At 38.1% G+C, this 13,154-nt stretch overlaps 1 protein-coding gene across 25 annotated transcripts in view; it reads left to right on the forward strand.

Annotated features, from left to right (window-relative positions):
- SYNE1 (spectrin repeat containing nuclear envelope protein 1) overlaps positions 1-13,154 on the forward strand; it is a 447,744-nt gene that overhangs the window by 354,708 nt on the left and 79,882 nt on the right. For all 25 annotated transcript variants that reach the window (XM_026505077.4, XM_026505081.4, XM_026505085.4 and 22 more), the window contains 7 exons: positions 2,531-2,686; positions 5,465-5,635; positions 7,498-7,631; positions 8,036-8,240; positions 9,928-10,110; positions 10,686-10,832; positions 12,760-12,914. In XM_026505077.4, coding sequence (XP_026360862.3) covers positions 2,531-2,686; positions 5,465-5,635; positions 7,498-7,631; positions 8,036-8,240; positions 9,928-10,110; positions 10,686-10,832; positions 12,760-12,914 — 1,151 coding nt within the window. The remainder of the gene's footprint in view (positions 1-2,530; positions 2,687-5,464; positions 5,636-7,497; positions 7,632-8,035; positions 8,241-9,927; positions 10,111-10,685; positions 10,833-12,759; positions 12,915-13,154) is intronic.

A 13,154-nucleotide genomic window follows, 5' to 3' on the forward strand; every position in this document is an offset into this window, starting at 1 on the left:
TAAAAGACTGAAGACCAAAATTATGCATCAGCTAGTCTCACTGCATTTCCAGTTTTCCAGGGGCCAGTAATATTTCTAATTTTGGCCATCAGTTTCATATATCAAAACGTACCCAAAAATCCAGAATTTCACAATTTTACTTTGAGGAATGAGAAGTCAGACCTCTTAAGCTCTTAAATTAAAATGTTTCCATTAAAGTTAAAAGATCATTTAAGTGTTAGCATTAGTAAGATTAGGGTTTCTTTGTTATGTCCTTGTGATAAACTTTATTGTTAAAACTGGAATTGTATACATTAACTTTTCCTTTTTTCTTCTTTCTCTCCTACTTTTTCTTACTATTTTTTTCTTCTCTTTCGTGTACTTTTTTTCTGCCATTTTCCGTTTTGTTTCTTTTCATGACTAATGTCCTCTATTTAACAGAGATGTTACTATCAGAAAATGTAGTGGAAGCTTGGCCAAGTTTTACTTTTACAGACCCAAATTTCAGTCTCACAGAAGGTCACACCAGGCAGTGTCAGGAGGAAAAGCTTGAGATGTGGTTTAAAGAACTTCACACACAATGCCAATTAGTGATTTTAAATGTAGTCATTTTTCTTGAAACAAAGAACAGAATGAAAGTAACCCACACAGTTATTTTGGGGCATCACATAAAAATCATAACAGCTTAATGGCAGGTTCTATTTGGCAATACCACAAACCTTGATAAAAATTTATTGTCATTTTTGAGCAATTGTTCCTCTGGACCAAAGTGTGGAATCCAAGCCAGCAGACTTAAATCGGCGACTGGATTTAAGCTTTATTTTGTTTAAAACATCTTGAATATTTTCCCACTCTTTCAGAGGTGATTTATTAATTTAAACCAACATAAAAAATAACATTTATGAATTAACTCAAGTTAAGGATGATTTATTGTAGCAAAAAATTGTTAGGTTTGGCTTTTTTCTTCATTGATCAGAAACAGAATCATCTTTTAATTATTATTGAAAGGAAAGGAAAACACACTTTCATTTTGTACAAAATATATATTTCAGTTTTGTTTCCTTCCTGGGTTTTGCTTTTATGCCAACATAAGCATGCGGGCCATTTTAGAGATGTGTCTTTAAGCAATGGATCATTCATTTAATATTGTTCCCTAAAAAAGTTAACATCTATGAATAAATAGGATAAATTTAATTCCAAAGGCTGAATTTAAGAATCATATTAAAGACATGTTGAAAGGATTGTTTATGGCTACCCTTTTAAAGAAGTAGAGAAAGAAATCCTTAAATAATAAAATTAATGATGTTTTCCATACTGCATAAAGGACCTATAACCCTAGTAATCACTATATTCATTCTCTGGTTAATTATCAAAGCTGTCAAAATATTGACAGAATTATGAAGTAGAAATGAAAATATAATATTAAAAACAAAAATGATCTCCTCAGGCTACTAATTGCATGAATCTCTAATTAATACATCAAGAAAAAAATAGCTTCATGATAATTAAGGAGAAGAAAAATAAATAAATCAGTACTGACTCATGGCTGATTACCAAATAACTGAATAGACTAATTCTATCCTACATTTGCCAAGTTTTTAGCAGCTTAAAAAACATTTCATATATATTATTTTGGAATTTTCTTCACTTTAACCTCCAAGGCCTACATATCCACATCTCTAGTTCTGTAAATATATTTCTGAATATAAACATGCAACCGTGCCTTAATATATGCTTCTCACATTGCCTGAACCTGGGATTTACATCCTCGCCACAAGTCACATCTGGGGACTTGCCTCCAACACCATGCTGGGAGTCAGTAAGCTCAGAAGGCTTGGGTGCTAATCCCATCTCCCAACCTCACCAGCTCTGTAACCCAAGACAGGTTGTATAACTTGATCTCCCACTTATTCATCCATAAAATGTTGATAGCAGTCTCAGCCTTCCATACCGAGCTTTCCAAAGTTCCAATGGCATTAAGATATAAACTAGGGCTATACTGTATGGTTAAGGATGAACTCCAGAATGTTGCCTCATTGTATTTTCTTTTTTGAAGATTTCATACTGACCATTATAAATGCACGTCCCAAAGACAATAAGGATTTGATTCATGGGGGGAAAAAAGCCTATAACCTTTCAAATCACATAGAATCAGGGAGAAAGAAAGGCTAAAAGAGATTCTGATTTTCTGTCTGAAGAAACAGACCCAGTGGAAGTTTCTAACTTAAAGTGGCACAACTTAATAGTAGCAGAAATGTAACCTAAACTCAGATACTGAGAATACCATCCTATTGCATTTCATCCAATGGCCCAGGACTATGTGTAACTTTTCCAACATGAATTTAAGAATATAAATCATGTTACCATTTCCCACATATATTTCTTTTCTTCTAACTTCTTGAAAAAAAATTACATGTTGCCATGTCTTTATCTATTGGGTAATCAAATTTTACTTAAACTTGGGGGGATATGAGGCTGTAATGGCTCAGTTTCAGTGCACCACAGAGTTTGATCATAGAACAATTTAAAATGACTATTTTTAATCTTTCAGGATCTAGAAGATTTGATTAGAGCAAAAGAAAAAGAGGTAGAGAAAATTGAGCAGAACGGACTTGCTTTGATTCAGAACAAGAAAGAAGAAGTCTCTGGTGTTGTCATGAGCACGCTGCGGGAGCTCAACCAAACCTGGGCAAATTTAGACCACATGGTAATGTTGCATGCAGGGACCTGACTCCAAACATGTCATGGTGTCTTGGTTTTCCTAAAATAACCAAGTAGATAGTTACAGAATCTCCACGTTATCTCTTTGTATTAAGTCTACTTCATTAACCTCTTTTATTTTATTTTATTTGAGATTTTTATTTATTTGTGAGAGAGAGGAAGAGAGAGAGTGCGTGCATGCACGTGCATGCAGGGGGAGAAGCAGAGGGGAAGCAGACTCCCCACTGAGTGTGGAGCCTGATGCAGGGCTCCATCTCCCAACCTGGAAGATCGTGACCTGAGCCAAAATCGAGTCAGATGCTTAACCAACTGAGCCACCCAGGAGCCCCTATTAACCTCTTTTTTAATAAAGTCTAGCTTTGGATATTTCCTATAATAAACATTATTATGAACATTACGCTTTTAGTAATCCCATCCATTCTCATGTGCACAGATACTGTCTAGGTATAGACAATTCTCAAATGTATATCCCTAGCCTGGATTTCTCTCCTAAACTGTAGACAGAGACAGAGAGAGAAATCCAATTTATAGACATCTCCTCTTGCGTGACCAGTAGACATCTCATGTGTCCATGTCCAAACCAACCCCTGTTCTTCCCTCATGAACCTACGCTTTCTGCTGTCTCAGTTAACGACTGCTCTGCCCGGTTGCGTAGTAGGCAGAAGACGCAGAGTCCTCTCTCTCATACCCTGCGTCTGGTCCATCAGCAATCTTGTCGGCTGCCTTTTCTGCGCAAACCTAGAATCCAGCCCTTCCCCCCATCTCCATAGCCTACGTGTAGGTCTAAGTCAGTATCGTTGCTGGCCTTCATTATTTCAGTGGTCTCCATGCCAGAGAGGTCCTGTTAAATGGAAGCCAGATCACACCAGCCATCAGGTCAAAGCCCCACAGTAGCTTCTTGTCTTGTTCAAAATGAGGCCAAAACCTGGTGAGGACCCAGGACCTGGCCTCCCACAGTCTCTCCGACCTATCTTCTGCTGCTGTCCCACAGGTTCATTTTGCTTCTGGTTTCTCCTTACTCTTGAACTCCACCAGCATGTTCTACACTCAGGGGCTCTACGTTGGCTCTTCCCTCCACCTGGAACGCGATCCCTGACGTAGCCACGTGGGTTACTCCCTTTCTGCAAGCTCGTTGTTCAAATTCACCATCTCAGTGAGGGCTTTCCTTCCACTTTGTTTTAAGACACATCTTCCACATCCCTACCTCCCACTCCCCGAATCTCTTCTCTGCTTTTCTTTTATCAAGATTATTTATCAACATCTAACAGAGGATGCAGCCTACTTTTTTGTGTAGATTTCTCTCACTAAAATGTAAGCTCTACGAAGACATTTGATACATCTGTGCCTAATGGAGTGCTGAAGTCTCCATTAGTAAATATGTCTAACAACAAATACTGCTGTGCACACACCCATGCGAGTAGTTATCGTTCACAACTCTGCAGAGATGGGGGCTAAGGCACAAGCAGGTTAAGTGACTGGGACCCATGGCCCAGCAAACAGCTTCTTACAGTCCGTGTACCCCTCCTGGTGCAGCCTTCTAGTCTGTCCTTATACTATCTTTAACCCAGTTTTAAATCTGTTTTATTGAATTTTATGCATTTTTATAAATCATCACAAATCTTGGAAATAAATTACTATATAAATAAGTGGTTCATTCACAGAAACATCTTCTCATGAAAACCGAGGAAAAATAATACAAAGAAGAAATAAACTATTTAAATATTCTGGTTAATCTCCTGGCTTTACTTTCTTGGATAGACTCGGTAGGTCCTCACTCCTGTCTGCACCTCTGGGCTTTACACCATTTCTGAGGCAGCACTTTCGTAGTCCGTTGGCCCATTAGATAGTAGCTTGATTGGTTTCAGCATTTTTTACAAATACCAAGAACAAAAGCAGAGAATGCAGGTACAAATTAATTTATATGATCTCTTTTCTTACTTATGGCCGTACTTCTACTTTATTCAAAGATTATATTTAGAAGATTAAAGGTGACATTCAGGAAATCCAAAGTAGATGTCTTTCCAAATGATACAGACCAAACTAAGAGCTTGAATTTTCTGTTGCAGATAAGTCTATGTAAAGAATGTTCTTAGATGTTTTGTCTTAAGATATGAATTTGAGTGTTTGTGTGTCTGTGTGTGTGCGTGCATATGTGCATTTGTGAAATAGAAAAAGAGAGAGAAGAGGGAGGGAGGAGATAGATAGACAGACAGACAGATTTTTATTTCATTTCCTGGGACCAGACTGCTTAGATTCAAATCTAGATCTCTCATGTTCCAATAGTATGATCTCAGGTGATCTTCATAACCTCTTTGTGCCTCAATTTTTTCATCTGTAAGATGGGGATAATAATTATACCCACTTCATAAGGTTGTTATAAGGATTAGATGAGTTAATGCATTTAAAATAATGATTAATGTATTTCCTAACTGTGGTATTAAGTATATTGATCTTTTATCACTTTTATATTTCCAGATATATAGAATGTATATTACGTATATTTAGGTACAAAGGTTGTAAATTACCCTTTTTAAGCATTTTAATTTGGACTGAGTGGTCAAAAATTCACAAAAAGACGTACATTTCAATGTTGCTATGTCTTTTCAAATCTTTTTTTTTCTAGTTTATTTATAATGCCTGAAACCCTGATGAAGTTCTTAAATATTAATGTTGTTTCCATCAATTCAGTATGTATTCAGTCATTTTAAATATTTAAAATTTTAAATATTATGCAAGTATAAGAAGCATCTGTCTCTTTCAAAAGGTTGGGCAATTAAAGATACTGTTGAGGTCCGTGTTTGACCAATGGAACAATCACAAGGTGGCCTTGGATGAGATAAACAGCTACCTCATGGAGGCCAGATACTCTCTTTCCCGCTTCCGTCTGCTGACTGGCTCTTTAGAAGCCGCACAAGTTCAGGTGGACAATCTTCAGGTAAGGAGTGAATTTAACCCGTCTTTAATATTCTTTTTGACTTGAGAAAATTAAAAAAAAAGCAAACGTGAACAGCATCCTGGAATGTTGCTGTGTGTTGTTTACATTTAATTATTTTTAAATATTTAAAATTAAGCCTACCTGCTTTATTTGTAACTTAAACACACTTGCCTGTGGATACCAAATTTCTGGATTAGTTGGTATTTAAATGATTTTTAAAATTCTATTATATAAATATCCACATGAAGGCGTTTTATAAAATGATTTTACATCCAAACCAACCTCCTTGATCTATTGTTGCTGCCTTGACGTCTTCCCTTTCTCTCTTTATTCTGCTTCTCCAAACATATTCTCAGGGACTAAAAAGAAAACAGAGAGAAAGATAGCCAAAATGGTAAACTTGCAAACTATTAAGTAGAAGACTGTGCCAAGTCCTTTCGTTCAGCATAATATCAGTAGTCTGTCTGATGCGTACACATAAGTCTCTTTTTCTAGCACTTACTGCTTGGTTTCCTGTGTGCCCGTCATCACTGTACTCATACAGGATGACCTCGCTGCTGTTTGCCTCTGCAGAGCACTGTCTCCTACCTCAGGCCCCTGCCTTCGAATCGGCTGCTGCCCTCACTCCCCTGCGCACCACGCGCTGACTGGGCACTCTCACCTGTGGCCGCTCTTTCTCCCTGGCTAACGCACACAGACTGGGATACGAGATGGGCAGGATAGGCCCTCAAGAGATGGGATGCCAGCAAGAGCCCAGCATGTCCCCTCCTGACATCAGTCCACTTCCCTGGCTTGGCAATGAAAGTTTATATGTTGCCGACCTCATACACAGACTCTCCGATCGGGGAATGCCTTTTCTTGGGGATGGGTAGGAGGGAGGAGGGGTAAAATGTATGTATCCATGATTTCTTTAAACCTTAAATAGTTGTTGCAGATACTGAGAATCATTAAAATTTGCTTTGAGAATAGTAAGTTTGAAAACAGATTTTATAACTTTGAGGCGATTAGAAGCCTCTTCTGTGTTTAACACCAGTACCTGCTGTCTTCAGATATGAATGGGTTTTGATTTGGTGGCAAGCAGATACTGGTGTTAAATAGAGCTGGGTTTTTGTAACCTGTGTCACCTAGAGTTTTACTAAGAACTGAGGGCACATATTGCATGGTGCACTGGGTGTTATATGCAAATAATGAATCATGGAACTTTACATCAAAAACTAAGGATATACTGTATGGTGACTAACATAACATAATAAAAAATTATTATTAAAAAAAAAAAAAGAACTGAGTCTAGCACTCCAGCAGTGTTTACCGGGAAATGTCTTCTTCAAGATCCTTCGCTAGTCCTTGGTAGAAGACCGTGCCAAGTCTGTAGCCTGTCTAATAAATACGCTTTGAGAGGAATAACACCCAGAGACAGAACTTATAAGTGGTACTCAGAAAAGCCATGACCTCTTAAGGTCTGATTATTCAGAGTTTCTGGCAGAACAACTCTAGATATGTAATAAAATGGAGACCTGGGTTTTGACTTTGAATAGCAAAGGCAGTGACACATATCACTGCTATAGCTTCCTACTAGGTGATGGACAGGGACACTCACGTGAGCTCTCCCAGCAGAATTCCAAATGCCACTGTAAGAACATTTAGTTGTTCGGGATCTCTTTTCACATCCATAAGAACAAAATTATAAAAGAAGAAATGATTATCTAAGGAAAATTTATAAAGCATTGGAACAAAGTCATGGTTTATGTATTTTTATGTACAAGTTTATGAAAACAGCTATAAATTACTTTTAAACTTGATTATTAGAATTTACATCCTGTCATGTCATCTGTGGCACTTTTTTTTTTTTAATTTTGGGGCAGAATCTTCAAGATGATCTGGAAAAACAGGAAAAGAACTTGCAGAGGTTTGGCTCTGTCACCAACCAACTGTTAAAAGAGTGTCACCCACCCGTGACAGAAACGCTTACCAATACGTTAAAAGATGTCAATATGAGGTATGGAACATGCTTAGTTTACACTGTTATGCATTATTTGTATCACAACCTTATTACAAATAATGATACAGTTAAAACCCACTGGCATTTTGAATTTGAGCTTTATAGATTCTATTCTACTAATGTTTCAGTTTTCACAAATGAATTTAATGTAACTAAATATAATGAAGAGACTTAGAAAGATATTAAAACTGCTGTCTACCCAAAGATGGACTTCATTTCTACTATCTTCCCTTGAAATATGAGTGGGCAATATTACATAGTAAAATTATGTCAAATAGAAATGAGACATCTCTGAATTATTCCCATATTCACATGAAGCAGGATCATGAAAATAAAAGAGCAAATAACAGCATTTGGTAAGAGGTGTTAATCTGCCCGTGAGTGTTGGCTATTGTTTCCAGATGGAACAACTTGCTGGAAGAGATTGCTGAGCAGCTGCACTCCAGCAAAGCCCTACTTCAACTTTGGCAAAGATACAAGGACTACTCCAAACAGTGTGCTTCCACAGTTCAGCAGCAGGAGGGTCGAACCAATGAGCTCCTGAAGGCAGCCACCAACAAGGACATTGCTGATGACGAAGTTGCTACATGGATTCAAGATTGCAACGTATGTGTAGGAACGCTGGTGTTTTCCCACCATGCCAGTCTTAGCCATCTCAAGTTTAGCAAAGCTAGTGCTGATGTCTGTAAGCCTTTGGTATGTCTCATCATGTGGGACAGCTACCCAAAAATTGTTTTAAGGATCAAAGAGCCTGCTAGGTTTTCAGAACACAGTTGCATATGTATCAGATTTAAGAGGTCCCTCCCACTGTTTCATTTTTATAGATGAGTTGTTTCCCCATTTTTCCTAATGGCATACCATCTTTGTGAAGATTTAAGTTGTTGGTTTTTACGTATTTGTCAATATTAGGAAATGAGAGAGTATGGAGAATAATGTTGTATTTTTAAAAAATCCACCATGAATGGTATTACCTAGTTAGGTCCATTATTTCTTATGTAAGCATCAACATAATTACTTTTTCTAAGAATGTAATAGTAGAAGTCTTTCTCTCCTGATTTACTGGTATACCTCTTTTTAATAGCTTTTTAATATTTCTTTTTTTCACTGAAGTTGCCAATAACCTACTTTAGGTTTTCAGAAACAGTTCTCTTGTTTCACCCATTACATGGTTCTTACGATTTGTCCTTATTTGTCTTTATTTTAATGAACTTGTTTCAAAGATCCTCTTGTAAACTTTCCCAAATTGGTTTATTAGAATTAGGCAAGTTACGAAAAGCACACAAATTTCAACCTATTCTAATACTGTCTCGTGAATGCTAAATAATCACTTTAGAGCTAAAGTTTAATACTAAAGATAATATGTTTTTCTCTCCTTCTTCCACATAGTTTATCCTTATAAGATTTGTCATTTTCAATTTTCAGCCCTCCTGAGTTGACACATACACTCCTATTTTAGGGGAGTAATGCTCCAATTATCTCTCTGAATTTGTCTAAGATCTGTGTCAAGGTCAAAGCTGCCTTTTGTTTTTCTCCCTCTCATAGGAGTCACTTTCTAGATAGAGCAGGCTCTACTCTTTCACCATGTCTGGTGGAGTACCAGCAACAGGTAGAAGAACCAGTCATGTGTCATCTCTTAGTGGTAGATGGAAACCAGAAACAAGGAATTTCCATTGGCTTGAATTTTAAGCATTTAAGAGTGTCCCACAAAAAGTGGAGGCAGGAGAAGCCATGGAAAAGAATGGAGATACAGTTGGCTTCAGTCCCTGCTCACCAGGGCCGTTGCTGGGCTTCTAGGCTCCACTGAGACAGGGGGATCTGTGCAATCACTATAATGCAACCACACGTACGAAAGATGCTGTTGACAAACTTACCCATTGTGTGTACAATATTAAGCAGGAAAAGATAAAATGTAGCACTATATTTTTGATTTGATGTCAACTACATGAAAAGATAGGAAAAACATGCCAAAATGTTTCCATTTATTGGCTCTTCTTGTAGATAATGTTTCTTCTTATGTATGTTTCTCTGCATTTCTCCCCAACGTCCTACAATGAACTTATGGGGCTCTTATTATAAGAATAGTACATGTATCTCTAAAAAATGTCAACACGCATCCATGTTTAAAAATCAGATTTAATTCTTCATTATTTTTCTGCAGGTGAGAGTTATTTAGTGTAATAATTTGACAAGTAAGAATTGAGTGTTTCCAGATATGTGGTCCTTTGCTGATTATCAGTTTAAGGAGTACACTTACCATGCTGTTTCATAATGAGCATATTTTCATCGTCTGTAGGATCTCCTCAAAGGACTGGGGACAGTGAAGGATTCCCTTTTTGTTCTGCATGAGCTGGGAGAGCAGCTCAAGCAACAGGTGGATGCTTCAGCGGCATCAGCCATTCAATCTGATCAGCTGTCTTTGAGTCAACACCTATGTACCCTAGAGCAGGCTCTTTGCAAGCAGCAGACTATGTTACAGGTATGTCACAGAGCTCATATTTGGTATGTGTTATAAATTGGCTTTCTCTATAACATCTGAGCCTAACCACAGGAAAAGAAAATGTTTTCATCATTGAAAAAACGCTTCTTTCAAGACCAAAGAATTAAAAAGTAAATGAACTTGGAAGTTCCAATGGGGACAAGGGAAGGTGGGAGTCTTGCACTATTCTTTACAATGTATTTTTGCCCCTAAAGCAATGCTTCCTTCCACGGTACTGAGTAAAATACGTTCGACTAATAAATACTAAGTGGCTTTGTTGTTGACATTCATGTTTATATAACAAGTTTTTGCCAAGAATCAGAATATTTTTCTGTTTAGTAATATATTTTAAAAATAACTTTAATTGGTCAATTAATATGGTATCTAGGAGTAATTCTAAATTTTCAAAAAATTACAGGAATAAAGAGAAGAAAAGTTAAATCATGTAGCCTTGTTTCTTTAGTTATGGAATCTTGAGGATGGCAATTTGACACAATATGAAAAATAATGTCACTATTCAGTTGCCCTTTCATTAGATATCTAAATACCAATTTTCTTTTGTGAAAAAAAAAAAGGCTGGAGTTCTTGACTATGAAACCTTTACCAAGAGCTTAGAAGCATTGGAGGCCTGGATAGTAGAAGCTGAAGAAATATTACAAGGGCAGGACCCTAGCCATTCATCTGATCTCTCAACCATCCAGGAAAGGATGGAAGAACTTAAGGTAAGTACATTCAAATCCTAGGCCTAGATCTTTTATCTTTTGTCCTCAAAATCTTAAGGAATACTCACAACTCCTGACATAGGCCTACTTTTTATTTTGAGCTTCCAAAGAAACCCTTCCCAGCTCTGTTTTCCCGCAATGCACACACACTGATTTCACACCCTGCGATGGGAGCCGGCCCGGGGCAGTCCTCGGATTCCAGCTCACTCCTCCTTCCCGCCTCTCGTCCCTTCCCCTGCCTGGTGGGTCACCTCCTCCTTCGGAGCTCTTGAACCTCCTGTCTCTATCTTTACCCTCATCCACTCTTAGGCAAGTCCCCTATATCTCGGACCCTGGCAACAGCCTCCGTGGCCCTCTGTGCAGCCACCCAACCCCTCCAACCCACAGCTACCAGAATGATCTTTTTCTTTTAATGGGTTTTACTTACTTATGAACTATTTTAAACATCCAGTAAATAAAATGATAACAATAGACATACCAGTTTTATCATATTATTCCTCTGCTTTAGACCCTCCATTGGTTTGCACTGCTCTCAGGCTGAAGACCAGTGTGGATCATCATGCCCTGTGGACCTGGCTTCCATCTTCCTTAGGGTCTTGTCTTCACCACTGTACATCTCAGTGTCCATCACAGTGCTTCCTAGCATCTCCGCACATAACATCACCTCTTTCTGGAAGTCGTTTGTTGGCCCCACCAACTCCCTTCCACCAAAAGGAATGAACTTTTGGTCATTTTGTTCAATGTCATTCTCTTAAGAAAGTTCCCCTTTTTGTTCATGGTCAGGCTCCCCCATGACACTTTCATAGCACACTATTCTTTTTCTTCAAAATTTTTTACAGACCATTTAATTACGTTAATGCGATTCGGTGACTACTATTGTGGAATAGTATTATTGGAATAGTTCTTACTGTCTGTAAGCCCCATAAGCCCCTATTGCCTGTCAGTTTTGTTCACTGCTGATATCTGCCCATGAAAGTTCTACCATTTGATTGTTACACTTTTGACTTCAACAGTTGGAAAGATGTATTCTGTCTTTAGGGTAATGAGCCTATTTCAGAGCATTCAGAGAGAAAACAAACACAGCCAAAGGTGTCCTGCCATTTTCCTCTGCCTATAGCCAATTTCCTAGATGGAGTTACAATGCCCACTTGAAAACCAGAAAAGACAGTTTGTCCTGTGTTTGAAGGGAAAGAGGAGCTCTGAAAGCTTTGTCAGCTGAGTCTCACCAACTTTGGGACTGGGTCCAAGGACCTAAAACTGAAGCTGCTGGGATAATACGTGGTGACTTCAAAGCTCGAACGGGATCGCCATTCATCTAGCAAGCGCTCAATGGCTCTTGTTTCCCCAGCTCTACCACTTACTAGCTGGGTAGCCATGAGCAATATACTCATCGTTTCTGAGCCTCTTTTTTCTCATCATAACGTTGGAATAGTCATGGTACTTACCTTAGGGGATTGTCTTGCAAATAAAATGAGTTACTACTGGTAAAGCTCTTATACTATTACTTGGTTTATAATAAGTGCTCAAGAAACGTTAGCTATTACTATTATAATGGTTACCATTATAAATATTCTTATTGATATTAGATAATAAAGGAGCAGATTAGCATAGACAAAGGGAAGATAAAGGGTAGGAAATAAGCCTTTTCTGTCATCAGCATAATTTTCATCCATCAGCAAGTAAACTACTAAACGTTCAGTAGAAGCTAGTGAGGAGCTCTAGCAGCGGGGGCAACAGCAGCGGAAGGGGTTAGGAGTCGCAGCTCTCCTTTATTTGCAGCTCTGGAGATGACAAGTCAGTGGCCTAGAAATGCAGGGGATAACCAAAGACCTTCATCTTCCTAAAATCAGAAGGTCACTGTGCAGTTTGAAAGAACTCTGCCTTTTCTGACCATAGTGCTAAACTGGCTTTTAAATTTTGCTTCCAGGGGCAGATGTTAAAATTCAGCAGCATGGCCCCTGACCTAGACCGTCTAAATGAGCTTGGATATAGGCTACCGCTGAATGATAAAGAAATCAAAAGGATGCAGAATCTGAACCGGCACTGGTCTCTGATCTCCTCTCAGACCACAGAGAGATTCAGGTAGAGTAACCAAGAGATGTTTGGGCCACCCTGATACCAGTAGATAGAAGTGCATGGTTTGTGCATATTTATAAATTCCAGGTCTTTCCAGTGATACAAAATTTGAACTAGAAGTGGCGAGCTCAGATTGTGGTTTCCCATGCTTGATGTACAAAATATTGTTTCAACAAAAAAGAAAAAGAACTTATTTTTCATGAGACTATATTAAGGGTACATACATAATTTTATCATTTTGAAAAC

Source organism: Ursus arctos, unplaced genomic scaffold, assembly GCF_023065955.2.
Source record: "Ursus arctos isolate Adak ecotype North America unplaced genomic scaffold, UrsArc2.0 scaffold_13, whole genome shotgun sequence".
NCBI classification, from domain to species: Eukaryota; Metazoa; Chordata; class Mammalia; order Carnivora; family Ursidae; genus Ursus; species Ursus arctos.